Source organism: Ischnura elegans, chromosome 5 (assembly GCF_921293095.1).
Source record: "Ischnura elegans chromosome 5, ioIscEleg1.1, whole genome shotgun sequence".
NCBI classification, from domain to species: Eukaryota; Metazoa; Arthropoda; class Insecta; order Odonata; family Coenagrionidae; genus Ischnura; species Ischnura elegans.
Genome location: NC_060250.1, coordinates 21,105,620 through 21,132,849, shown reverse-complemented (window position 1 = coordinate 21,132,849; position 27,230 = coordinate 21,105,620). Strand labels below are relative to the sequence as shown.

Here is a 27,230-nt window from a genome sequence, read left to right as displayed (position 1 = left end):
GTTTCACGTGTCTCCACCAATGAAAGAAGGGTAAAAACAAGTGAAGACTTGGCACAGTTTGTTGTCGTCATTCTCAATCTTTTTATTTGCGGAAATTACGACTTATTGCTAGATTAAGATAAACGATATTGGATAAGTTGTTAACAATGCTTATATAATGTGTGGTAGTAATGCTGTACCTACAGAATCGAAGGAAACAATATTACAACATCACAATAAAGTTTGTATGTGATGGAGATTGTTGTTGCTGGAATGAATTATTCAAACTATCCTTGAGATCGTAGTTTCTTTGTTTAAATATTGGTTCCGTATAATGCTATTTATTCATGATTTGGTAATATAGTTGTCATTAAGTAAGTTCCGTATAAATGTTATCAACGGAAGGTTATGCCATTGGCACCGTAGCAGACGAAAATAGCATAACATGGAACGTGAACGTAGGATTCAAATGCAAATGTAATATTAGTGGAACAAGTTAGGAAATTGTTATAAAAATATGGAGCTGGGTGCAATTAAAAGAAGTGTAATGACGAGGAAGTAAATAAATTGTGATTGGGTGAAATACATATGTATATAAGTTGCGCATTCCAAGTGAGAGAAAATGATAATATTGCGGTAAACCTCATACTTATTAACAAATATCTTCTTATATCGTCAAGGGAATCAATGGCTGACGATGAAATGAAATATAGTTGCCCGTTACAAATGAAAGAAACTGATACCGTTGTGGCAAACTTCATACTTAAATAAAAAGATCTTATTTCTATGCCGAGAGAAACGCCAAATTGATGATTGAGTGAAATAACAGTCGCCTATTCAGAGTGATATAAAGTGATAACATTGCGGCAAAACTCATATTTAATCAAAAATATCTTTTTTATGTCAAAGGAGCAAATAAATGATGATAGAGAGAAATAAAGCCTATTACAAGCGAGTGAAAGTGCGGTAACATAAATGAGAGAAAGTCATTATATGTTAGCAAACCTCATTTTTATTAACCATTATCTTATATTTCTGTCAAGGTAATTAATATAGATGATGACAGTGAATTATAGAGGCGTATTGGAAGGGGCAGAAAAAGATAACATTGGAGAAAACCTCATTATTTACTCGGTGATGAGGTAAAAACAAAATAAAACGTACAATGCGCACCGGGGAATTCATGAAACCCACTAGTCGGTGGCCGTACCGACACCTCTTTGCTGTCGGTACGGCTACCGACGATCTCCCGTCCTCTCGTCGGTGCCGCACCGACCGGGTTCGTACAGAATCGCACGACTTCTTACCGGGAGTCGGTGTGACGTCGCACCCGACGAATCGGTGCCGCACCGATCGGTTTGGAGTTACAGAATACGGCCCCTGATTACATTACGTATACAACGTAAAACTGATTGGCAAAGGTATTAATCTTTGAAGTAAATCACAGCCTTTCATCAAATTATGCCGAAACTAAGTAAGAACTTGATCTTCATATGAATAATTACCCAATACATTGAATTACATCAACTTCTAACTCACCTCACAAATAGTGGAAGACGGCTACGGTTGCCACTCATCCATCCCCCACATTTGTAGCCATTTAGCCCTTACCTGAGGATTACAAGGAAAAACAAAAGCGCGGAACACATCCCTACAACTAATGGAACAGTTTGGTGCAGAAGAACCGCCCATCTCTCTTATTTATCAATTACAAAAATGTAAAAAACTGCACCAACTCGACGTTACGCCTATGCTACAACACAGGCCGCCATTAATGATGAGAGTGAAGATGGCAGACTGCGACGACTCAACTTCGTAGTTATTATATGGCAATATAGAGGACTCTGGCTATTTTTAATTTTTATTTAAACCGCAAAGATGTGAAGCTAATTTTTCGTGGAGTGTTTTGTTTTAATTAATTTCTAACGAAAAAAAACTATTTTGGTGCGCTGAGTTCAAACAAATTATCTGATGCGATGAAAATTGTGATGGCGATTCCAATATGGCGTCAACATTTATGAAATATTTTTCTAGTTTTATGAAAAATGTAATGGAGTTGTTATGGATGCCTTGAATAAGAATGCCATAGACCCTAAAATGGTGAATGGTGGACCGGTGGTCATGAATGGAAATGGAAAAAAATGTCATCTGTATCACCCATGTTTTCCATCTTCGAACTAAAGAAACAGATGTTGTGTTAAATAAGACAAGGGTACTGGTATGAGGTCAGTGAGTAAGGGTAAGTTGCGAGAAATCATATGCGTATTGTGAAATAAGCATCAGTCGTATGGTGTGAAATTTAGTTAAAAACACGTCTGAATTTATTTAAAATGGATACATATAAATATAATAATGCTAAATGGCTAGTTATGAGTATATAGCGTTTTCGATTCGGCAAATCCAATGAATCAAATATTTATATCGGTAGCACACCTTTAATAATGATAGAATATCCATGGTATATTTTACACAAATTTCCTCTCCTTTTCGGCTTTCTTTGGAAAAATCCTGTGAATATTTCTTCCATTTCTATCTCCAGCTTCAGTGAAGCAATTCTGTGCTATGCTGTTGAGACGGCACCTTCATTCCTCTATGCAACTGATGAATCTGACAGTTCGATATATTATAGATATACAAACTGTATTAATGTTGATTTGTCTTGTGGTCAGTGTTTTTCTATTGAAACAGTAAGCCATATAAAATATATGGGTATTTATATCGATGAAAACAGCAACTGGAATTCTTCTGTGCAACTGAACTCTATATTTGAGAAGGTGGCTCGGACTCGGTGACCCCAAAGCGGGTTTTTTTTCCCAATGGGCCACCTATATTCCAATCAAATACCTGTAATACTTTTCAATTGTCGAAAAGTTATGATTGGAATAAATTTATTACTATTATTTTCTATTCTTATTTGGTCTTCAAAACTCATTATCTTCATTTATGGTTCTCTTCGTCTCTTATTCCGTCGGTATTCATTTTAATGTCTTAATTTTACCCTCGTATCGTAGATTTTTTTTCAATCAGTTGTCTTTCCTTTTCGGTGGGGTTCATTCGTGTTCTTTGTTTTCTTGCTCTCCCCAGCGCTCCCCGCGTTAAATATGCATTAAATTAATTATCATTTTGAGCCATTTTGTAATGCATACCGTATTTCTTTTTCAAAGCTTTCCATTTTCCTCTCTCAATTGTCGGTGTATCATTATCGTAAGGAAGAACAGTTCTGACATGCATTCATAAAATTCCTCTCATTTTTCAAGCCTGCGTTTTCTCTTAATTTAATAACTTTACTTATGCCCAAATGCTATAAATACCTTGGCTGCCTTAGGAATACCTAAGAAATATTGGAAGTTAAGTACCTTGGACATATTATGAAGGTCATAAGGTGGAAGGGATTTTAAAAACTGTGTTAGAGGAAAGAATGCTTTTTAGGAGGGATAGGAGTAGGAAGGGGATGGAATTTGTAAACAGAATAAAAGGGAGTTGGCTTTTTCGAAGAAAAATATTTGAGAGAGATCTGGAGTTTTTCTATAGGTAGTACGAAAATAATAGGGTAGTTTCCTATTATTTTTTAAAGCCTAAATCGAAAGATTATTACTCCTGGAGTTCGCATTTCACGCTCTTAGATTTTTAAATGACGATATATATTTTTCGCGATTAAACGAAAAGTGAAAATTTTCCAGCGCGCGAAAACACGACGGCTGAGTATGAATGCTGGGAAAAGCCCGCGTGACGTCATTCTGGCTCCAGCTGTCGCCGTGTGGAGTGACCTTGGTGCGAGGCTACGAACGCCGCTACGATGCAGGCTGCTAGCAGGTAGCAGAGTATCCTGCTAACAGGTAGCGCTTGACTTAAATAAGGATTATTATTACCCTATCAAACGAAGGAAACTTTCCGACCTAACGCAATTTTAATGGGTGATTATTAAGACATGTTTCCCTGAGCTCTGTGCCTCATGCATGCACTGGTAATGTCAGACGAAGTAAAAATCCTATCTACTCGTATAGAAACTAGGTCCCTGTGACGTCACGTGGAGTGGAATCACGTGGGCGCCAATCTGGCCTTTTTCAAATGAGCTTAAAATTGACCATTAACATTCGTCTAAACTGGGATTTCTAGAACAATATAATTTGTATTTTATGAATGTAGTAATGGTGGGTAAGGAATCGCAATCTATGCCTTTCGTTTTCTTTGATTAAGGAAACTACCCTATTGCCGTCCATGTGTTCGGCCTGTTGCCAGGTTTCGGGCCACGCCACTCGGGCCGCTGGTCCAGTATCGGAGGTACCGTGAGCTAGTATTCGATTATAAAAAATACAGGCTGTAAAATATCAGCGCTAAATCGGAAAACCATTCCAGAAAATGAGAGGAAGGAGGTGGAGGCGGCAATTCCAGAGGAAAAGTCGTGGCCAGGTCGTGGGCGGGGGAGTGGCGTTCTCTTCCATCTTCCCGAGAAGTACAATGTCGCATCTGCCTTTTATCCGGACCGCTTATTATCATTTCACTGCGCAAAATGACTGGTGTGCCTTCGCGCGCACAAGAAGTGAGGTTCCTCACCCAATAATGATCGACATTCCCGTGCTCTCCTCCAGATGTTCTCTCGGTATCTGGCGAAGTGCGTGCTGAGCGAGAAAGTGTGAGACTGGCAAAAAACTACAAGCATGAACATAAGTTCTGAAATTGCTGTTGCATTCTATAACTGCCAGTGTGGGTGACGGGAGGCGATAGGGAACACTCTACGACACATAACTCTCATCGTCATCTGCTGTTAGGTGGATATATATAAATGGCCATCGGTCGTCACTTCCAACTTAATATTCAAGTTTAGCCGCCAAAAAATGAGCAATGATTGATGTTTTAGTAATAAAATATGAGGAATGGCTTTCATAGGCCCCAATATATGCATGGATATTTATTTATTATCCGATCGATGTAAGCAAATTGTAGGTAAACATATTAATTTTTTGGGTTTGCAATTTGTTAATTTTTATCCAAGTTTGAACGTTTGCCTTTTGTTTGCTCGAGGTCTGAAAAAAAGGCTGTCAAACTTAAGATAAAATTCCAAAAAGATTCTAAATTGTATCCAAGTAAATATTGTGTACGGATAAATCCCTGAGGTTATCACATAGGAATTTACCTGTGTAGGTTATCATCGTAATTTAAACTTTCTAGATGAAGTGATAATAACTTGAGTTTTTTTATGTGTTCGCTACGATGTATGTCTACTGAATATATGTACTCTGAAAATTTCAAGACGATTTTGAAAGATTCTGCGAAGAGGTTTACTGGATATGTACCGCGTGGACCATCTTTGAAGAGAGCAGTTTCGCCCACATTGCAGCTGGCTTCATCTGGTCGATGAAGTCGTGTACACGCGACGCATATCCCGTAAACCTTTCAATATTATCCCCTGAATCCAGTGGCGTAGCCAGGGGGAGGGTCCGGGGGGTCCGGACCCCCTCCCCCCCCCCCGAAATATAAAAACACCATCATTTTCCTTCATAAAAGAAAACAAAATATTGAAAAATCATGAATTTAAAAAATATTTCATAAAGAAATGAAGTTTGTTTTATTATGACAAGTGTTAAATATAGTTAAAAACCCATTACTAACAATAAGTACCCTGTTTTTCAAAATTTCCCCCCTTGGTTTTGGACCCCCCCCCCGAACGAAATTCCTGGCTAGGCTACTGCCTGAATCTTCCCCTCACCGCAAAAAGCGTACTTAAGGATTACATTGAAAGTTTTAAATGACTAATATGTCACCAAAGAATGATAAAGCACGATCGTTCGCAAGGGAGATGCGTCCCTTAATTTCTCTCTGCAAGACACTCGATGTTGCGCATCGAAACTTCTTGCGAGTCTGAGTTGCACGATTCGAATGGCATTTCTTCTCCTCTCCAGGTTTGTAGTCGTTACACGGGTCGTGAGCGCAAAACGCTTCTCATCCTCATAATCATAACTTGCGAGCCGCGGCCTTGATCCTCCAATGGCATGTAGTTAGTATCGACGAATAATGACTGGCCGTCGCAACGAGTTGAACGAACAGCTCTCCACGGAAGATCCGTGGCATTAAGACGCACATTTGAAATGGGTCATTAGCATGCGCCTGCCCGACGAAGCAGTTCCCTTAATTTTCTTTCATCGGTGGAATTAGCGTCTCGTAATATTTTTTACCGGATATTAGGAGGATGGAGGTCCATTAGTGGATATGAGTATATGAGGCTGGAAAAGGAGCCTTGCTTTATTAACGTATCGTTTATCCTGCTGATTTTTTTTCATTCCAATTTTCAAAATTCTTATAGCGGCGTTTCTATTCGCTGGTTTGTTGATGGAAGAACGTGAATTTCGATTTTATAATATTCGTGTATCATTTTTCACATTTTCCTGTTTACTCTCGATGAATTCACGATGATTTTGTTATTCAATTATTTATATACGAATCTTTATGGTTATGATGATTCAGGACAATGTCACCAGACTGATAACCTTCACGGTGGTAATCAAAGGAAAATTTCGTTTGCTTACTTTCCTCAAGAGATGCACGAGCTGATGTTAATTTCGATACGATGCATCTCCTTGAGTAAATTCGTACGACTGATCGGGCACGATATCCTGTCCTAGAAGCTAGCGACTAGGGATTTACTTCTACAAAATCCGCAGTTTCCATACCCTTTATTGTGTATTTTACTCGGCGAGTACCGTACACCTTTGCAATCTCTATGTTTACCTATTTTCAACGTTATCGACCTCAACGGGATCCTTATTTTTATTTTGTAGAGGAAGAGGTCAGGAGCGGACTTGCCAGGACGCGCGGGCAGGAATTCTGGCCAGGGTCCATGGGCCTCTATCCGCTTTATGCATTTTTGGTGACCTTAGCGGGTGCCCAAGCGTCCAGTGGTCGGATGCTTAAAAATTAAGTTCTTAATACCCAGATTGCGTGGCACCTTGTCGCGCAAAAATTTGAGCCCGGCCCGGATTTGACACGCTTACTCACGCATCAAGGGAACTAAAAATACTTCCACTTAAAAAAGTTTTATTTTAGCCGTCAAAAATACTCATCTAAATGTTTTCTCAGATTTTTAAAAAAGGGGTTTGGCTTTAGTTTTAAACGTCCTTCGATCACGTCGCCAATGGTACCTTTGAGTATTAATATTGAATTAGGATAGGGATACCGCTGGGTGGGGATTACGGCAATGACCTAACTCTGAAGATAATAAAATGAAAGTATATGTTTAACCTTTAAGCCGTTATTTGAAGTGGATAATCCTATTTTGGATTCGTTGAAAATTAGTCTATTGTAATACTTACTTGTGGAGCGGAAATGATCCAACATACCCAAATATCTAGTTCTAATAAATATGATCTCCCAAATGACTTTCTACGGCTGAATAGGCTGATGTTGTCACAATTATGGATGAACTGAGTAGTTTAGTGCTTGTCAGGGGCGCAGCTATGAATAAAGGCAACTAATACCGGGGTATGTGGGGGTATGGAATACCCACCAGGATAAGGATTAATAAATTGCGGAATTTTAAGATAAATGGTTCAAAATGGTGAGTTTTACGGCTTTATGAGGGATATTTTATTAATCCTTACACTGTTCTATTAGTAATATCAATCCAATTAGGTAAAATGGATTAAACTTAACAATTTCTCTGAGCTCTGGGGGGGGGGGCTTATCCCCCAAAACCCCCCCTCGTTGCGCCAATGGTGCTTGTCACCTATACTTAGTTTCATCTTAGGCCCTAATGCTTTTGTTAGATTACCTCTTGGACTAGGAATATTTATATATATCTATTTAAGAATTTTCTTAAAATCGATAAAATCGAAAACATAAATTTTGTAAGGTTTCAACTAGAAGATTTTCGCTTCGAAGGTATGATATTATGAAATAATTCCACTGATATTTACTTTTAGATGGAAAAATTACCTAATAATATTTGTTGAACGGACTATTAATTTTTCTACCAAGGACTCTTAATCTTACGTTGCCGGTGTTAATTTTTGGGAAATTTTTATTGCTAAATTCTCACAATGTATTCATCTTACCTAGTCATCAATCTTTCCAATATAATGTATCCAATTTGAATCGAAATTCGGGATTACCTTTACACGGTTATACTATTAACTAAATGATACTATTTTGTTTTATCTGCATCAATGGTTTGTGCGAAGTGTTTTTCGTAGCCAAAAACTTAACGGTAAAAGTAGCAACATATTTTCTTACCTTTTTTGTGCAGATAAAATTGAATTAGCCTTAAAAGGATAGTTTTACATTTAGCCACTTCCGTTGCTCAGGAGTTGCGTTCTCTTCGAGCCCTCCTGCACTTGCCGGTCCTCGCGCACCCCAAACCCACCGAATCCCTGGTGGTGCACGCGATTTGATGCCCCGTGTTTTCATTCCCGCGGTGGTGCACACCACTCAATCACGCGAGACGAGGGTAAATAGGCTCATGTGCGGCGCATTCCTTCCCACGGGCCCAAGCCGACACGACGCATCTCCCCGCCGGCGCAACACATCGGCTACCGGCGAACACCTCACAATTTCATGTTTTCCCTCCACCCCCTCACATTTCTTCCTCCCCCCTCCCCTCCGTGCCATCCCTCTCCGTTCACGGCAAAACTAAACACCGGTTTGATGCGAGCCAGCAAACCCTTCGCCGAACCTCTTCCCCCGCACCCTTCCCTCCTCCACTTAATTCTCCGATCGGCAACCTCCCCACCCATCGTTAACCATCACTCTTCCTCCCCCTCCGCCCCATTATATTCCCCTACCTCCCCCACCCTTTCCCCCTTCCCCTCCCGGCCCTTTCCGCATGGCCTACTGCAGCGACCCCTGGCTGACGCACCATCAACCCACCGTCACCCTGACCTTCCCTCTTCAATCGGCGATCACTCCGCCGGCCGATGGATGCCCTTCACCCCTTCGGCCCTCCCTCCTTCCCTCCAGAGGAGGAGAGAGGCCCCGAGCCCCGCCCACCTCTTCCTCCTCCGCAGCATATGCGACCGCTCCTCGCCCGCGCGTTGAAATCTTTCGAGCGGTGAGAGGCATCCCACTCGCACACCTGTCAAGAATGGGCTCGTTCCTCAATTTCCTTTTATTGCTGATTGTTGTAGAGTTTTAAAAAATAATGGGACCCGTAGTTTTCAGTTTTTCGATTCGTCTTCTACTACTCGAGTTATTCGCGACGAGAAATCGACGGTCTTAAACCCTTTCCGTTAACAAGTTGTCGACATCGACACAATACCCTGAGAGTCACCTCACTGGTGTTTGGCAGGGGGCGACCAATCACCATAACGTATCACAGCGATTAAATTCAATGTAAATATCACTTGACACTCTATTTTATTCTCAATCCTATTTTACATCCACTTCAAGATGGCTCTCTCCTTAACAATTCATTATTTATCTTTTATCGCCATGGCATCGACTCAAACAAAGAAATCAAAATAAAAACAAACATGCTGACAAATAAACAAAACAAGCAACAAATGAACTTCACCGTACCGCACCGGAGTTTTCTTTTATACGTTCTTCTAAGCTCCCAGCCAATGGGCTGTCTTCTCAGCGAATCAGGAACGGGGTTGGTTTATATACTATATTTTGCTTCTCAGTTGAAGTTTCAGTCCATGCATTGCTTTAGGATAGGGTAAAGGGATGTGGGAAGGATGGAGGGCAAATTTAGGGGTTTTATGTTTGGGTTTATTCGGAATTACGTAATCCCAGAGATTCATAATTAGCTCATTATTAGTTTTGCCAAGAGAGTATTGAAATTTGTCTATTGCAGATTTTAGGAATGTTAAAATAGGGGTAATTCGTAAGTCTTTTCGTATTTGTCTATTACTAATAAACCATGGGGCTCCAATAATTTTCCTGACGATTTTATTTTCGCAAGATTGAATGCGTTTTAAATGGGTGGCGGCAGCTTGGAGCCATACGGGAGAGGCATATGTTAAAAGCGGTTTGATGGATGAATTATAAAGCAGAAGTTTGGTTTTGAGCGCTAGCGGTGAATTAGACTTCAGCAACGGGAATAAGGCAGCGTATATTCCATTCGATTTCTTGATGCTTGATTGGATATGGTTGGCCCAGGTGAGTCGTTTATCAAGCAGAACGCCTAGGTATTTAGCCGTGGTGCATTTTGGGATGCGTTTGTTGCCGTAGTAGACATCGTGGCCATCGCCGGCTTTTGGTCTTCTGCTGAAGATGATGTGGTTGCATTTTTGTGCATTGACGCTAAGCTTCCATTCTGATGCCCAGTCCTCATAGGCATCCAGGTGATCTTGAAGTATATCAGCCGTTTTGTACGGATCGGATCCCTGGGCCAGCAGAGTGGTATCATAACAAATGAACTTAAAAACAGAAAATAAACTAAACATATACAAAAGTGATATTGGTCATAAAGACACATGCATCAACCATCATTCAAGAGAATCCCCCTTGCACACCAAGTGTCAGTAAAATACTTCCCATATTAACAAAAAACACGCGGACATTCATTCTGAGATGAAACCCACCAACGGATAGTTATTTTCATAGTAAATCCATGCTAGGTTATAACAGAGGAAAAAAACACGCAACCATTAGTCCAAGGGCGTAACACCATTAATCCCATTAAACGAGACACCGTTGTTATCCCCGATGGTATGAGGACATCACGAACTCTTGCCGCGTATATCACACGCCTCTCACCTACTCCTCGCGCTTCAATCTCGCGTGGTTTGTTGTCGTTAAAAACTAATGTGAATGACTCCTTCCATACATGAGTGGTTCACCCTGAATGAGTCAATGAACCGTAATTCTTATGACGTCACCTGCTCATGAAAAGTAGGAGGTAACTTTCGCGTTCATTTTAAAACTGAAATTGTGACAGAATGGCCAGGGGCGGATCCAGGATTTATTTCTGGGGGGGGCACAAGCAAGGCCGTATCCAGAATTTTGTTCTGGGGGGCCACAAGGATACCTCGTAATACAAAACAAACGCAATGATAATGGGACCGTATTAAAAATATAGCATATTTTTTAAGGGTCTGGGGGGGGGGGGGGCACGTGCCCCCGGGCCCCCCCCCCCCCCCCTTAGGTCCCCATATGGGAATGGCTGAATGTGGAAGGCTTCCGCGTGATTTGTTGCCGTTTGCACTGTTTTGGACGATTCCTTCCCTCATTGAGCGGTTCATCCAGAACGAGTTAATTAACCGTAATTCTAGTGACCTAACAAACTCGTGAAAGTGAGGAGGCAAATTTCGCGTTTTTTTGAGTTGAAATTGTGACAGAATGGCTATGTGAGGAAGACTTTCAATGAATTGCGATTTCGTGTGTAAGCGAACGACCCATTGGAGTGGCATTCTATTCGCCAGATTCCTTAGTAGTCGCGCCAGTTCATCGGCGATGGAGTTAGTCATTTTTGAGATAATTTTTCTAGACTATCAACAGATTGTTAAGTTGCTGGTTTTGTTTTGTAAAAAATCTCCAAGGAAATAATACTTTGAAATAAATAATTGTAGTAACTTCAAACCTACCGCGTGAATGATGGTGAAATTCGCATAATTGCTAGGGGAAAAATTACTCTGAACCAGGAATGGAACTACGGACCCTGGGATCACTGAGTCGCTTCTTAGACTTCTAAGCTGTCCAGGTTCCTAATGCCCATGGACTAAAACTTGATGTGCCAGGTATGATTCCCTTAGGGAAATTTTCCCATGAAAGTTTTGACTAATTTACGAATTTTGTCTCGGATATGAGTATTCCATGGGCAAAGCTAGACTTTGGAAGTATCGCCATCGCTTTTAATAATGTAATTGTAGTATCCACCATTTTGGGTTAAGCTCGTTAAAATGTTTTCATTTGCCGTTTCGAGTGACATGCATCCTGAAAGTAACTATCGAAACGTAGATGAGTAATAACTTCAAATTTACGTCTGAATCAACAGTCTTCGTAACAAACAATTTCAATGCAATCAACACTGCACCCAGCGTCACTGCACCATTTTCGCAACCGCATGTATCCTTGAAAACATTATGTACTCTTCCTGCTTCCTGACTATTTCCGTGCATCCACAATCAAAATCAGCATCTCCGCACCACATTCTTATCCTGCTCCCGCTCCTTCACCACTCTCGTACACCCGACCCTTAAATTGCGTCACCACTCCCCTTCCGAGCCAATGGTATAACCCACGTATCCATATTCCCCATTTTGTTGACCCTCAGGGGTGATGAATTTGTCAAATGTCACTAGAGTTTTGTTCCAAAAGGAGGGGTTTGACACGTGGGTTTTCCGGATGCTCCGCTTCAAACTTCCGTGACCTTTGACCTCCAAATACCCGTTGGAAGTCAAGTGATTGATGAGTGGGAATTTTGGACCTCGTCAATGACATTGTCAATCCTAAAAAGCTATAATAAGGTATTCTGGTTGCCCTGATAGTACCTACGTAACACACGTAACCACTTTTGACCCGGGAATGACCCGTGGAGGTCAACAAGTTGACACTACCGGTATGTGCACAGTGGGATTGCAGTGCAAATGAAAGGTGATTGATTCATGCACCCTTGAAAACCCTAAGTTCGGCACATTGGTAGTGATGCTCCTTTTTCGTCTCCTCTTTGACCTTTGTGGTGACCATCCCAGTGGTCTTGCAGGCTTCACGGTTGAATTATTTGCGTTGAATTTAAACTGTTTTTCTAAGTAGTGTCTCCTACTCTTAACAGTACCACCACCTTCGGGCGTTAGAGCGTTTGGGCTCAAAATGGCGGATGTCCAGTTGATGGCGGTACCTACTTTCAATACTTCAAGCGTTTTAGGCATTAGGGATTAGTGGGTAAAGCAGATGGTCTATGATTTCGGAGTCTTGGCTTCCTATCCCAGTGAAGCGTTTAGAAACGCCTGAACGTCAATCCTCGCAACATATGTGCCCTAGGAAACAAGGGCGTTCCTAGGATCAAAACTGGGGGGGGGGGTGGCAAGCCATGGTTTTTCAAGTTTTAGGTAAGATTTAAACATGGAAAAGGTGAATGAAATCATCATTTTAAGGAAACTGTAACAGCTCTTTATTATTTTTTTAAATTATTTGCTTGAAAAAATATTATTTTCCTTTAAGACATTTGCGATTTTTGCTTCTGGGGGGGGGGGGCAGCTGCCCCCTCCTGGGGTGCCTGCTCCTCACTGGGTACGCCCATGCTGGGAAAGGAAATCTTCCCTCCCCTCTCCTGTATTTGTGAATTTCACACGCCGCGCCTGCGGCTCAGTATTTGGTAAGCATTGCCCTTAGGTACCGTCAACAACCTTCAAGTAAGCCCTGTGATATTGTTATACGGGTTAAGAGAAACGTTGGCAAATACTTTGAATTTATATTCCTATTTCTAAGAAAATTAATATTATAATTGCGTACTACTTTTGGTCATGCTCTGAAGTCCGCGGATTCCCAGATACTAGATGCCGTTTTCGTCTCTACAGCTTTCGTGTGTAGCCTCTTTGATCCACGACCTTAAATTTTTGCATATGGGGCAGAAAAAAATAGAAGCTCTAAATCTAATAACAATCAATACTTTACATTTTGGACAAGGTCGATAACGATTTAATATCGAGCGAAATACGTAATAAATATAGTGTTATTTATTTACATTTCAATTTCTGTTTTTTACCATTGTTCACATCTTTCAATTCATTGACTTTGAGTTTTTCAGAGATATAGTCATGATGCTTCGTCCATCGACTGAAGCCTAATAGGATAGTTATTTGCATAAATGACCTATAAATTTTACGAATGTTTCATCAATTTAAATTTCATTTAATTGACCCTCTAGCGGTTATTCGAGTTTTTCTTTCAAAATCGTAGTTCTTGTAATTAAAGTATCTTAGCAATGATATTAATTCATAAAAGAACTTGGTAAGCTATGTGGGTCAATTAATGTCCTCAGCGAAACGAAGTGTGAGTCTGCAAATGCAATCTGTGATGCTTTCCAACTAAACATTCAATGATGATGTCATGAATTTCGTACTTCTTATTTACGAATAAATAATTTTCTTGATGACTGCTAATTTTCGGGTTCTCCAGCCACGTCTGTCGTTTATGGTTGACAACAGTTTCGGAAGCAGGATGGCTTCCGAAACTGTTGTCAACCATAAACGACAGACGCGGCTGGAGAACCCGAAAATTAGCAGTCATCGTGAACAACGCCGCGGAAACCTACGCACGAATTTCAAATAATTTTCTTATTTATTCCAAGATTTTTCAAGTACCTTTCTACCAGATAAAAATTTAAGGTGCCAATATCTTATTATCGTACTTAACTATGAAATTTATGAGTTTTATCACATTTAATAATTTTTTCGCTATGCTATGCATATATTTTTATAACGTTTCAAAAACAAGATTTCTCCTGGGGCATAGTGTTATCCGACGTGAATGCGGATGGCTTGCTAGAGGGAAACCAAAACTCTTACTGCGCTGAGCGCGTTGTTGCTAATCATCGTATCCGATAAATGAATGGTAATGTAGAAATGTATAGCATTCTAGCCATTCGTAGTCTTTAAATGGATCTGATTTTAGCTTTTGGCACTGTTAAAGATGCTTAAGTTTTTTTCTAGCCTTTTTGCCTTTTGTTGAGAGATGTATGTATGTAGTTCTTGGTCTAGCTATTATAGAAAAGAATTAACTGGTGGATAGTTAGTAAGAGCTTGCACCTGCCACATGGAAGTATGATCCATTCTATTAGCATCATAAAAAGTTTAGCGTATGTTGTTGTGCACATTGGGCATTCAGCCTAAACTCACGGCAGGAGGCTTAGTGGGTATTACATGGTTGTTGCGATGAATTCAAAGATCAGAGCGTATTTTATTTGGTAGATTTTTCGCATCCAGATCCATCTTATTATTTAAGAGACTTGCGGTAGTATTACCATCGCACCTGTATTTCATCATGCTCTTCCGCTCGCGAAAGTGAAGACGGTCGTCGCGTCAGTTTCGTGCCGTGGTGATCTAATTCCCAGGCTCGTGGCGAACAGGATCAATCGGTTGGCCTTGGCTCGCGCAAGCACGGGCGGAAGGGCATTGTAATGATCTCCGTCAGTTTTTTATACGAAAAACGCTTCCACGAAGACCCTCCCCACAACCGCTGACCCGAGCCACGGGCTCGACCCGGCGGCCGTCCGACCGCCCTTCCCCTCACCGCTGCCGAAGGAGTGACCCCTGCTGGGGGTGGGGGGCGCCATCCCTCCCACGCCCCCCTCCCCACCAAACCCATTTCTTTTCGTTCGCACGGTGCGTCCGCAGCCTCCCCGGAGCCTCCCCTGGGCGTGGAACAACTCAACTCCCTTCCTCCCCTCCGCTCTCTTCCGCCGCGGCGGGCGCCCAACTCCCTCGCTCACTTGTCTGAAGGGAAAGAAGAGACGGCGGTGGTGGTCCGTAAGAGCCTTCATCCATCTGGTGATTATGATCCCTCCTCCGAGGGCAACTCTCGGCGAGTCCTCCAGCGATCGCCGCGAGGGACGCTGAGTACCCCCGGGCAGAGGATGAAGCTGACTTCTTTGTTGGATCTATCTCGTGGTGCCATCGTGACATATCAGTAACATTGCTGGTCTGGTATTCTTGACCGGGGGTGCGAGGATGTTGAAATGAAACGTGACTATTTACGTCTGCTTTCAGTGATTAATTGGTGAATTTCGTAACTCTCTCACTAAGGGAAAGAAGTTGTCGTCTATAAGCCTTCGTCCATCTGGTGATAACGCTCCTCTTCCGGTTAAAAATCCTGATGAGGCCAGCAGTGATTGCTGTGAGGTGCGCCGACTGCTGCAGGCAGAGGATTATTCAACTTTCCTTCTCGGAAAGCTGAATAATCTCTAAGCTCTCCCTCGTTCGGCCGTCATGACCATTCAATTACGATACTGTTGAAAAGTTTGTAATTCCAAGTAAAAGGTCTAAAAGTGTAGCAGTCGTCCATTATGCGATTCGAACTTGCAGTGGAGCTTGGTATCTTTTAGTGATGAATCGATAAATCCGTGATCACTGTGAGAAATACAACTACTTAGAACTACGCAATGCTTTAGTGACCCGTGTGACTCCTGTGGCGTGTTGACCTTTTCCTGACGAGAAAGACTGTAGGATAAGGGTGGAGTGTAATCATGTGAAAGGTAGTCCATCACGAAAAGTAACGTGTAGCTCTGGTCGTGGATTTGACCACCTTCTTCGTTCTAGTGAGCCTTGGAGCATGCGAAAAACATGTGAACGAGTGAGGTGAATATTTTCAATGGCACAGGCACAGGGAAAATTGTTCATCAGGAGGTTTGTGAGACGTGTTTCGATGTATGAAACCATATCCACCAGCCATGACAGAGGATTTCAGTGTTCAACCGTACAAAGGATCACCAAAAAAGAGGAAAACAAAGAGGAAGATTTAAAAAGTTGGCGTTTACATCATACTGCAATTAGCTTCGTATTGCGGTGGATGAACTTAAGGCATACTAGTATGAACATATTTACAAATTTTAATGAAAATCAAAGATAAATATCTTCTATTTGGGAAAGACATCGTAACTCTTTGAAAAATTGTATACGAAAATTGACATTTCCACCTGATATTTTCTGGTGGTTTAGCGCCAGCTGTAGCCTAATGTTTGTTAGTGCATACCTACTTGACTAGTGCTTCCATCTCAGTATTAAGACCCTATCAGTATTTCGAGCTAGTCATCAGCGTCCAATATTTTATCAATTGATCAAGCGTTTGGAAAAGTCGACGTAGCTATCGATGCATAGTCCTCATCGTCATCCGGGTGTCTACGAATGACTGGAGACTTAAACAGCCGGCAGAGCGCCTCTTCCTAGTCGTAATCCGACTGTCTGTGGATGACCGGCGACTTAAACGACCGGCGGAGGTTCTCTTCCCGTTCCTCGCCCAGCTGGCATGCGGGCCGAGGGTGATGGAGGCGAGTGAAGCCTCCTCGAGGCGGTGGCGGAGGTGCAGGGAGCGACCCGACCTCTGACACATTCCCACGCTCTTCTCGAGGTCAGCGCGCGGAGAACATGGGCCAGAGGTCTTCAAGAAAGCAAAGGCCGCCGCAGGACCAGTGCCCCGACGTCGGAGCCTGCGCCGCCGGGGATCCACTGGGTGCGGCGGACGGGCGGGCGTTGGTGGGCTCGGCGGCGCGGCCCGACGAAGTGGTTGGCTTCGTGCCGGAGTGCGCGGCGCCGCCGCGGGGGCAGCTGCCACCTCCGCCGTGGTCGCCGCCGCCGCCGTCCAGCGCCAAGGCGCGACACCTATTTCGCCCCTCGGCACCGGAGTTCGGGAGGCCACCGCGTTCTCTGGATCCGCCACCACCCCCGCCACCGCCCCCTCCCTCCAGATTTGGCTACGAAATACAAGATTTGGACGGATTTTTGTCGCAGGTGAAGCCACTCGAACTATTTATTGTATATGATTAAAGTATTATTTAATATCAGTGGTTCCCAACAGGTTGTCTCTGTTGTGATTCGCAGGCTTGTAAAACAATACAGTATAAGAGGGTCCTGACGGATATTGGGCCAATGAGTCTTCAGAATGACTCAAACGTCTTGAGTGATTCTAAAAATACCGTTTAGTTAAATCACTTTGAATTTGGCTTTGAGCAAGGAGATGAGGACATAATAGCGATGGGGACATAATGAGGTCGAGTTGATTCATTATTCATTTAAATTCAAGTTGTATTTTCCTAAGAGTTGGGAATCACTGTTCTCCCGGAAAATACTCCCGACGTTATTCCTAGAATTTTGAATAGGAATATTAATAATAATGGCTTTCAGCGATTGAAACCAGTATTTTTAAATGCCTGTGGAACTGGCTTAATTATTATGTTATTTTATACCGTATAAAGTTTAAGTTCAGGAAAGTATTTCCATTAGGTGTATTCGTTTATGTCTCGCTGATTTTAAATTTCTTTAACGTTGAATCAATATATCGCTGGATATTTGCATGCGATGACATGACAGTGTTTGTGCAATTTCTACACACTCTTCGAGATAATACTTTATACCTTCTAGAAGGACCTAGGTATCTTATTTGTGCTTTCGTAAAAAACTTGTGCGATTTTTTGATCAAAGGCCGGCAAGCTTACTTCAATTCAACTTGCTTGAAAGAAGACATATAGAATTTCTATAGGCTAAAAATCTTTTTCCGAAATATCTATATTTAGACACCTTCAGTGTCACTACCTAAGTGTTTTTAAACGTAATTTTAGTCTTCTTTGTCGAGTTTAAATCGCCGCTTCAAATTAATAGCATAGCTGAGTTTGAAAAAATTTCAGTCGCAATTGTTAAGATTTATTATCTTTACGCTCAGTATTCGGACCCCATTTAACTTTAAGTTAGAGTCGCAGATCGGTGGTAGAATAAAACTTATGACTTTTTGCTTAGGCAGTTAGGTTGTTGTTCAGTATTTTAAGTAGTTTGCCCGTAAAGATTGGTTAATAGAGAGCCAAAACCATTTATAGAAATTTAGCCGCTTGTCATCATCCGTGGATATATTTATTCCCCCTTTACCTTCCCTTGCTACAATTCTGTCTCCTTCCCATCCATAAAGTCTGTTCTCCTCCTCCCCCGGCTTGCTCAACATCATTTCCCATTCCATTCTGACAGTTTATAGCATAAACTTGCTCATTAGTGCAAGGTTCAACCACATGTTTGCCCCGTCTTAACGTCATCTGTGTCCTCTCTTCACTCACTGCCTCGAGAATTTTTCATTCGCCTTCCTTATCCGCTGTTCTCACTTTCAATTTTCCCTCTAGCTTAAATCTTTTATAGCCTATATTGTACCTCCCTGACCAGGATTCATCTTACTGTGCTGCACAGTGCCCCAATACGGTTCTTGCCGCTACTGTATGATGTACTTAGCAAGTGTCTGGTGCATTCTACCCCCATCGTATTTTTCGACAAGAGGAATGAAGCTGTTAGTAAAATCTACGGGCTAAACTTTATTTATTCGGCAGAAAGTTTAGTAAATCTTATTTTGCTATATTTTTTCATGATTCTTCTGCAGCTTTGGCGTAGCATTGTACAGTTCAATGACTTTTATCACTTACATATATCGAAGTGCTTGACCATACTGACACCTCACCCCTCACCTTGACTCATTTCCGTTTAATTCGTTTACTTGGCTACCAATTATGTTATAGTGTCCATCCATTTTCCCTTCATTTCCACCTCGCAAATCCCCGACATGTAAATGCTCCACTGCAGGGTTCAACACCCGCCCGAAGCCCGTAATTGCTCAGGATTCATCGCCATCATTTCAGAGAAAATGATAGTTCGTATGGGATTTCACATCGATTCCCTCTGTTTTTAAGCAGGCCCATCATGCCATCTGTCTTTCCTCTGGATCCTACCCTTCGACCCCTCTGACATGGGTGGCCTGGAGCAATTACGATTGCTCCCATCAGCTCAATTGCAGGGGTCATTTGAACGCGCAACCCTTCCAACTACGACGAGGATCTATCCCAAGAGAAAGGACTGTCGTGATGCCAACATTTTTTTATCATTGAAGGGCGCTATAGGCTAGCTTTGGAAAGAGAACAACTCCTCATTCAGCCCGTGGCGGATACAGAAAAAACTTAAGGGGGAGCGCAAAATATATCTTGAGCTACCTTTACTTTTATCGTAATATAGAAAAATAATCAAGTCACACGCAAAGTTTAAGAAAGTTTTATTTTTACTGGTTATACACACATAAAAGACAATGCCATCTTATGATATAAAAAAGTTAAAATTGTGGTTCTGCAATGTTCGGCAATGTGGGCGGGCCCGCAAGGGGGCAATGTATCGATAATTTTGTAAAATACGTTGTATGCATTCTTTATGTTTCGGTGGATTAGAAAAATTGATCTAATCAAGAGAAGTAAAAACTCCATGTATTTTCAGAAAAATATTCTCTAGATTATTGTATCATTGCCAGTTTTCAGTGCCATACAAACAATGATTTTGGAGTAGGTAAGCAACTAAACGTGCATTCTAAATAAATGTAAAAAAATTTCAAAGACTGCTTGTTCGCCCAAAAATCTCCAAACTGGCTGAATTTCTTTTCTCAAAGAATATCCGTTTTGTACCTTGCCAACTTTTTTTAGATATATAGAAGGATGCGGTAAAATTTTCATATTTTTATTTGATAGATTTTAAACGAATCACGGTTGCCCTCTCAATCGCCCTAAATTAGCTTTTACCTTCCAATTTTGGTAGTATTTCATATTTTCCACATTTATTCCTCAATCTAATCGACGAAAAAATTATAGCTTACTCGATATTTTTTTTCTCCAAATTTTGTCCATGATATCTAGCTTTCTTCCCATATTTTGGTCGGTGATACGCGGTTCTTCCCCCTTTATTTTACTTTTTTATATTGCATAATTATTAGCCACGTTCCAAGGGTTACTTTCTGCCCCTTTATAGTGAAACTTCAATGATAGCCTCCGTATTTGTTCTGCAATTCTATGTTAAACACGTATACTCTATCAAAGTTTGATGGGTATTGAATTTCTCTTATCTTAACTTTATGAGGAGTACTTTCTGTTCCGATGATCTCGGTATTACCTAATAGCAACTGAAATTCACCGAAAAGAATCTCCACATTGGATGCGCAGCAATCTTATGGGATCTGGCGGAGAAAGACTTAATCCGTGAACTAAATGAAATTCAAAGGAAAGCTGCACCATTCGTCATAAACTGCTTCGGGCGTACAGCACGCTTTTCACAGCTTTTATACGAATAATATTGGGAGCCGCTAGGGACTCGTAGACTTGTATTTCTAGGCTCTACAGAAACGATAAATTAAGAGGTATATTTTATTCAGCCGGATAGGTATGGGGTTCGTTTTTCCCCCTAACAACAAAGAATTAATACTAGGTTGGACTTATCGCGGTTTGACTTGGTGCGGTTATATCCTTTTCTTCCTTCCTAATTATTTAAAAAAATATTTGTTTATTGATCTACTTTTTTGTTGTCGCATTCATAATAGTCCCATCAGACATGTGTCTTTTGAGGATTGGAATAAGCACTTGTGTCAGTGCTTATTCCAATCCTCGAAAGACTTCTCAAACTCGATCTTGGGATAGCCTTTAACTATGTCAGCCATTTCCTTTAATGTCACCTATGCTCGTAAAACGACTGCACTTTAAGGTTCTCTTTATTTCTGGAAACAGGGGTGGTCTGGCCAGGTCGGCTATCGCCGAGGGCCCCGAGCTTAGAGGGGCCCCACAATGCTCCCGTCTGTCGTGAAGAGCATGTGACAGGCGTAATAAAAAAGACTCCAATTACTTAAAACAGGTTATTTTGCATTTATAAAAGTTTACGTTTTCGTTATTTGTTTATTTACCACATGCTTTGGGTAAAAGATCGTATAGAAATAAATAAAACAAAGGCGTCGGAAGATAAAAGAGAACCTGATACATTTTTTGAAAGGGTTAATCGAAAATGTTATTTTAGAGGTCTTTAAGATTTCAGTGCAGTTTCAAGGAAAAAATTCACTAAATAGGCAATAGATTATTAAATTTCATATGCTGTGAAATTATCACTTTTCATAGTATTTTCTCTTACGAAATTGCTGTTTTTTATTGACTTTTATCTAGTTTTTAAGTACCAGAATAGCGACAAAATCTATTTCCTGGGCATGCATTTTCCTAAAAATTTCCGAGTGAGGCTCCCGTTAAGAGGGGCCCCATAATTAGCCCCAGCCGAGGGCCCCCAATCACCCCAGACCGTCCCTGTCTGGAAATAGGAATAAGTCTCACGGAGCCATGTCTGGCGAATATGGAGGCTGGGGTATCGCTACAGTTACGTATTTGGCCAAAATATCAGGAACAAGCCATAAAGCGTGAGCCGAAAATCTCCGAGCTCATGAAAACACGTCTAACCTTAGCGGTTGCCATGGACAAAGTAAACAATGAATTTAGCTGACAATTTTATCATATTTCAGTGGCATGTATACTACCTCCCAACATGATAAAAAATGGAAAATCAAACTTTGCAAACTCGCAAGAAATTAATAATTTAGGTCCCGTTCTTTCCTGAACACGCCTCGTATTCAGTGCAAAAGTAAATGATATGTAAACGCTGCAATTACAAGAAGGGATTACGGTCGCCCTGCCTTGAGGTTAGGTATACGTGCGCGAAGCAAAATGTATTGTACTTGTGTTAAAATTTATTCTTACTCTAATGTTGCAGAAATAATTGCGGACCAGGCAGCGTAAAAAAATTGCGCTCGGAGAGTCAAAATTATCCGGAAGCAAAATCATACCGGATAAATCTAAGCCAGTATTTTTCCCTTAGGAATTTTCGTACTTGTGGTGCATTTCTCTCTACAGTTTTCATCCTGCAGATCGATTATTCATTGCATTTGTATTGGGAGAGAAAAAGATCGGATGGTAGATTCAAGGCGTGGAAACTTGTGGCTTTTGGGGGCATTATGGCAGGGGTGGGGTGTTAAGTGGAACCCCTGTGGGAACCTCGTGGGGAGCCAAGGAGGCAACAGTACCGCCTGTGGTTCCCTCTGTTTTTCTTTGAGAAGGATAAAAACGATACACGCTTCGCCAGAGGAGAAGTGGAGCGCAGGAAATCTTCTTGGGGTCATTGCATTGGTACGCAAGGGACTTTCTGCTCCTTTTTTTCATTGGCAGATACTAAGGAGGGTGGGTGATCACGACTCCCGATAGACAGGAAGCTCTGCACCCTAAAACGTTGAAAGAAAGAAATTTCTTTATACTCGTATTACGGGGGGGGGGCTTAATATTTGGAGGTAATTGCGCTAATTCTAAAAACATGCGCAAAATGTCTATATCTAAGGTACTAATCATTAGATTTTGGGGAGAAGAAGGAAAAAATGGACACGGCATGTAGACCCCGCCCTCTCGGTAACGCGACTGTTAGTCTGACGTCTGGATGGGAGGTCGTTTGTACAAAAATAAAATAGTAAGATGTAGCAGCTCCTTTCTGTGTAGGCTACTCCTAATCTCACAGATTAAGTATCTCGATTGTGCTGGGTTCATTTTTGGGAGTGCTCTAGCAAATTCAGTGAATATTCAAGAGACACGGGCCAATGGAACCAGTAGCCATCGGCTCTGCCGTATTGAAACCATGTACGTACTCACAATTGAGACTTTGTGCGAGGGTCTCAATTACGGATTTGCACAACTCCTGCGGGAAGGAATGGCACCAGGCATGTAACCAGAATTTTGATTTGGGGGTAGGGTGGAGCGGGGTAGGGTCAGCGGCGGCCTCGCAAGGTCGGCTGGTTGGCGCTAGCCGAGAGCTCCGAGCTTACTAGTAGGAGGCCCCCACAGTCGCGTCTATTGTGAAGTGTATCTGTATGGAAGGTGTTACAAAAAAGACTAAGATTCCCAGAAGCTAAGTTTTTTTGTGTAATTATAAAATTCTACGTTTTCATTAGTCGCTTCATTTACAACAAAATAAGTAAGAAAATATCATGTAAAAAATAAATAAAATAAAGGTGTTATAAGGTTAAAGAGAACCTGACGCTAATTTGGAAGGGCTACTCGAGTAGGACATTTAGAGATTATTTTTAGATTACAGTGCAATTACATCGAACAAATTCAATAAGAAGTGAATAGAACCATAATACATTATTACAGTTAATAAGCTGTGAAATAGTATTTTTTTCATAACTTTTATCTAGTTTTTAAGAGCCAGAATAGTACCTATCAAAATCCATTTCCGGGAATGCGATTTCCTAACTTTTCCAGGGGTGGGGGATGACGATGAGGGCCCCATAATGAGTCCCAGCCGAGGGCCCCCAATCACACCAGACCGCCCCTGGGTAGGGTTTGTTATTGTCAACTTACAATATTGTCTCATTGTCATGGTTTAAATTGTAGTCAACTTTGGTTCATACCGAAATGGGCATTGTTATTATAGATTGTTCACAGTATTGGTTTGTTTCCTAATTCTGCCTTATACTACCTGGCATACTTACATAAATGGTGAATGTGTTTTGAAAATAATTTGATCCAGCTTAGTAAGGAACAAACAAATGCATGCCTTCAACTTTCCCCAGCAAGGCCACACATATTTCTTGTATTATTTATGTATGTCACTAAAACTATCCTAGAATGCCCGTGAACGTTTATTTCACTACGAGGACCTCAATGTAGTCCTCGATGCCTTTTACTACATTTTTAAAATGTTTTTGCATCTTTAAAATGCTTTTTCCTCTATGGCGAATTATGGAGATTCAGAGAGGATAAGAGATACAGAGGCTGGAATGGAGGCCTTTAGGCAGCACAAGTATGCTGCGTTAGCTAGGACAAATTAATTTTCAACATTAAACTTGCATATATATTTTTGAATGAGGTAATCAGTGACATCATACAAATAAAAAAAAGCAATCAATTATGTTGGGGTCTTTGGAGCCAAAAAAGGTCTGAGGCCCATAGACAATTATGTACTGTGCTTTGACTGTAATCTGCCACTGGTTACCAATTGGGTTTGTCAATAATAGTGTTTATTGCATAAAATGATTTCATTGATGCAGAGGAAATTCAGTAGTAGAAAAAATGAATTATAAAAACACACTTTGAATATTCAAATACATATGACTATCTTATTCATTATGATACAGAGGCAAATGCACGAATAATGTCACTAAAAGGATGCCTTCCTTCTTTTTTAGCTCCTCTTGATCCCTCCCACCCTTATATTTCCAACGCATTTCATCTAAAGCTCTGCAATTTGCATCATCTGAATAACTAACCTACAAAGCGACTTTTTTGTGATGACGTGATTTTCAGTGTTTGGTGGGAGTACTTATTTCCAGTTCATACTCCATCAAATGCCCGAAATAATCAATAATTTATGTATTTTAATAATGGATTGAATCATTATCACGTTCATGGAGTGATGAGCACCATTTCTATTTGTATGTACCTTTAATTATCACAAACACCAACAGTTTGGTGTTCGGCTTTGTGAAATTGCTTTAGGTTGAAATGAAAAGCTTGGTTATATCACATACCGTATTTCTCCTAATGTAGTCCCGCTCTGAATATAGTCCCCCCACCCCAATTTCGAGGCTTCAGTTTTGGGAAAAATTATAAAAATGCGTCTGAATATAGTCCCCTCTTTACTTTTACGATTGGTACTTTTGGAAAAAAAGGGGGGACTATATTCAGACAAATACGGTATATGATTTCATGTGACATGTTTTGTCATGGTGTGACATACTCTAGTACAGAGAGCAAGAAAACACAAATTTAAATTAAAATCGTCAATGGGGTGGAAGGATAGGATTAGGATGTCTCACCATGACAAAACAGGCTATTTTCATAATATTGTATGGGAAATTATGAAGTTTTTCATTTCAACATCACAAGCACTCTTGATCTTGCTTTTTCATTATTGTTATCAAATAATCAGCCCTCATGTCTAGGATATAAAATGGGCATAGAAGCTTTTCCTCTCACTTCATGTGCTACCAAGTCATTTGTTGTGATAGAGGTGAGAGATATCCACTCTATGAGCATATTTTGTCCTTTAAAAATGACTGCTTGCATAGAATAATAGTATCATTTTCTGAACTGGGATGAAGTTTCCATTCCAATTATTTGTGTGGCTCAGAATTTTAGAACTCTTTCTGTTATGAGACCATTGAAAAACATGCCCATAAAGTTAGATCTATTGTTATTCTTGAATTTATGTAAAATTGTTGGCAACCAAGCATCCAGTTCTCTATACACCTGCAAAATGAACTGAAAATTTCTCCTGCTAAATAAAAATCGAGAATATTAAAGTTATTCATACAAATGGCATTTGAGATATAGGTTTGAACTCACTCCATTGAAGGGGAAGGAATGGTATAATGTGAGGGGAAAAAAGCTGTTGCAAAAGAGGAAAGTATTTTGCATTATGATATTTGCTGCATGTTCTTATCCTCGTAGTGTAGAGCTTATTGAATGAATTTATTTATAAATTTACTCACATTTCATGATATTTCTTCATCTCTTTCCAGGCCTCTCTGCAAAATCCAGCAAACATTCCGGTCGTCCTTGCATCCTCTTGTGTCCTTTACCAAACTCAAAAAAAGAGTTCCAGGAATGACTACAGTCTGAGTTACAAGGGAGACCTAGATTGCTTGCAAAAAGGTTCCACCAATTACCTATATGACTATGAGAAGAATGAACAGATCTTTCTTCCCCTGGGTATGGTGGTGAATGCAGTGTTCAAGAACAAAGGTTGGTTGTACGTGCAGACTCCTCATGGGGAAGAGGGTTACGTGTCTGCCCGAGTGTGTTTGCCACTTGGCATCCTGCCCCCACCTCCCCCTCCACCTCCAGTGATCAGGCCCATCCCAAGCATGCCACTGTGTCGGACAACCAGGGATAATTACTGGGGGCACATGAACGCGTGCCCACCTAACAAAACAGACACTGAGAAGCTTAGGGACACAGTGTCCGAGGGAGGAGAACTCAGGACGAGAGCGGCACACAGGAGGAGAAGGGGAGTGGCGAGTGGTGGGGGCTGTCGTGGGCATATGCGGCCAGAGGAGGCCGCCGTCGACAGACTGTTTCTCAAAGCAACAGCTGCTACCTCGGTGGCATCAACGTGTGGAGGTGGGAGGAATAGGCGGGGTAGGTACGGTGGTGGCAGTGGGATCCAGAGGGAGACCCTGCTCCTCATACGTTCCGACTATCACAGTGCAGGCTGTGATACCATCTCCGTGGATAAGGGGGACGTTGTGGCTTTGGTGAGTCACCCGTTGGACGATTGGTTTTGGGTGCGTGCACATGATGGGACGGAGGGATTCATTCCATCAGCTGTTGCTGGACACGGGTATATATAGAAGGTGACTTCCATTTGAGGATGAAGTGCAACTCAACTGAATTCTATGTTGAATGAAAGGCTGAATAATTTAATGGATCTAATTCTCCAGTGGGGAATGGTCAATTGCAATGAAGTTCTATTGAATTTCGATTTATGTAATGCAATGAAGTTTTCTCAGGTTTCCCACAAGCAAAGGCATTGAAGTGTACTCATATTGTATTAGGAAACACCACCATTGTTGCAGGGTTAGCATGAGATTTAACAATTGAATAATACGGGTGCACATCAATATCTCAACCGAGGGGGAATCCAGATAAAACTTCATTACATACATTCATTGGGAAGCCTCTGATCCATCATTTTTGTACTATTTCTTCATTAGTGTGTAATATAACTACCTCAAATCTTGATGAATTTCTTTTTTGACATCAGCAATTACCTATATATAAAGTAAGAAAATGCAACTGA

At 41.2% G+C, this 27,230-nt stretch overlaps 1 protein-coding gene across 1 annotated transcript; it reads left to right on the top strand.

The window, feature by feature from the left end:
* Window positions 1–16,994: 16,994 nt before the first annotated feature.
* Window positions 16,995–27,212, top strand: LOC124159626 (histone-lysine N-methyltransferase SETD1A). The gene is made up of 2 exons (XM_046535545.1): window positions 16,995–17,357; window positions 25,951–27,212. Exons 1-2 carry the CDS (start codon window positions 16,995–16,997, stop codon window positions 26,779–26,781), a joined length of 1,194 nt encoding a protein of 397 aa, XP_046391501.1. The 3' UTR covers window positions 26,782–27,212.
* The last annotated feature ends 18 nt before the right edge of the window (window positions 27,213–27,230 follow it).

Bases quoted from the DNA above. Each gene is read 5' to 3' on its own strand.
- LOC124159626 (XM_046535545.1), top strand. From the start codon at position 16,995: ATGGGCCAGAGGTCTTCAAGAAAGCAAAGGCCGCCGCAGGACCAGTGC. The intron at 17,358-25,950 runs GTGAAGCCACTC...ATCTCTTTCCAG, and splicing joins TGGACGGATTTTTGTCGCAG to GCCTCTCTGCAAAATCCAGC.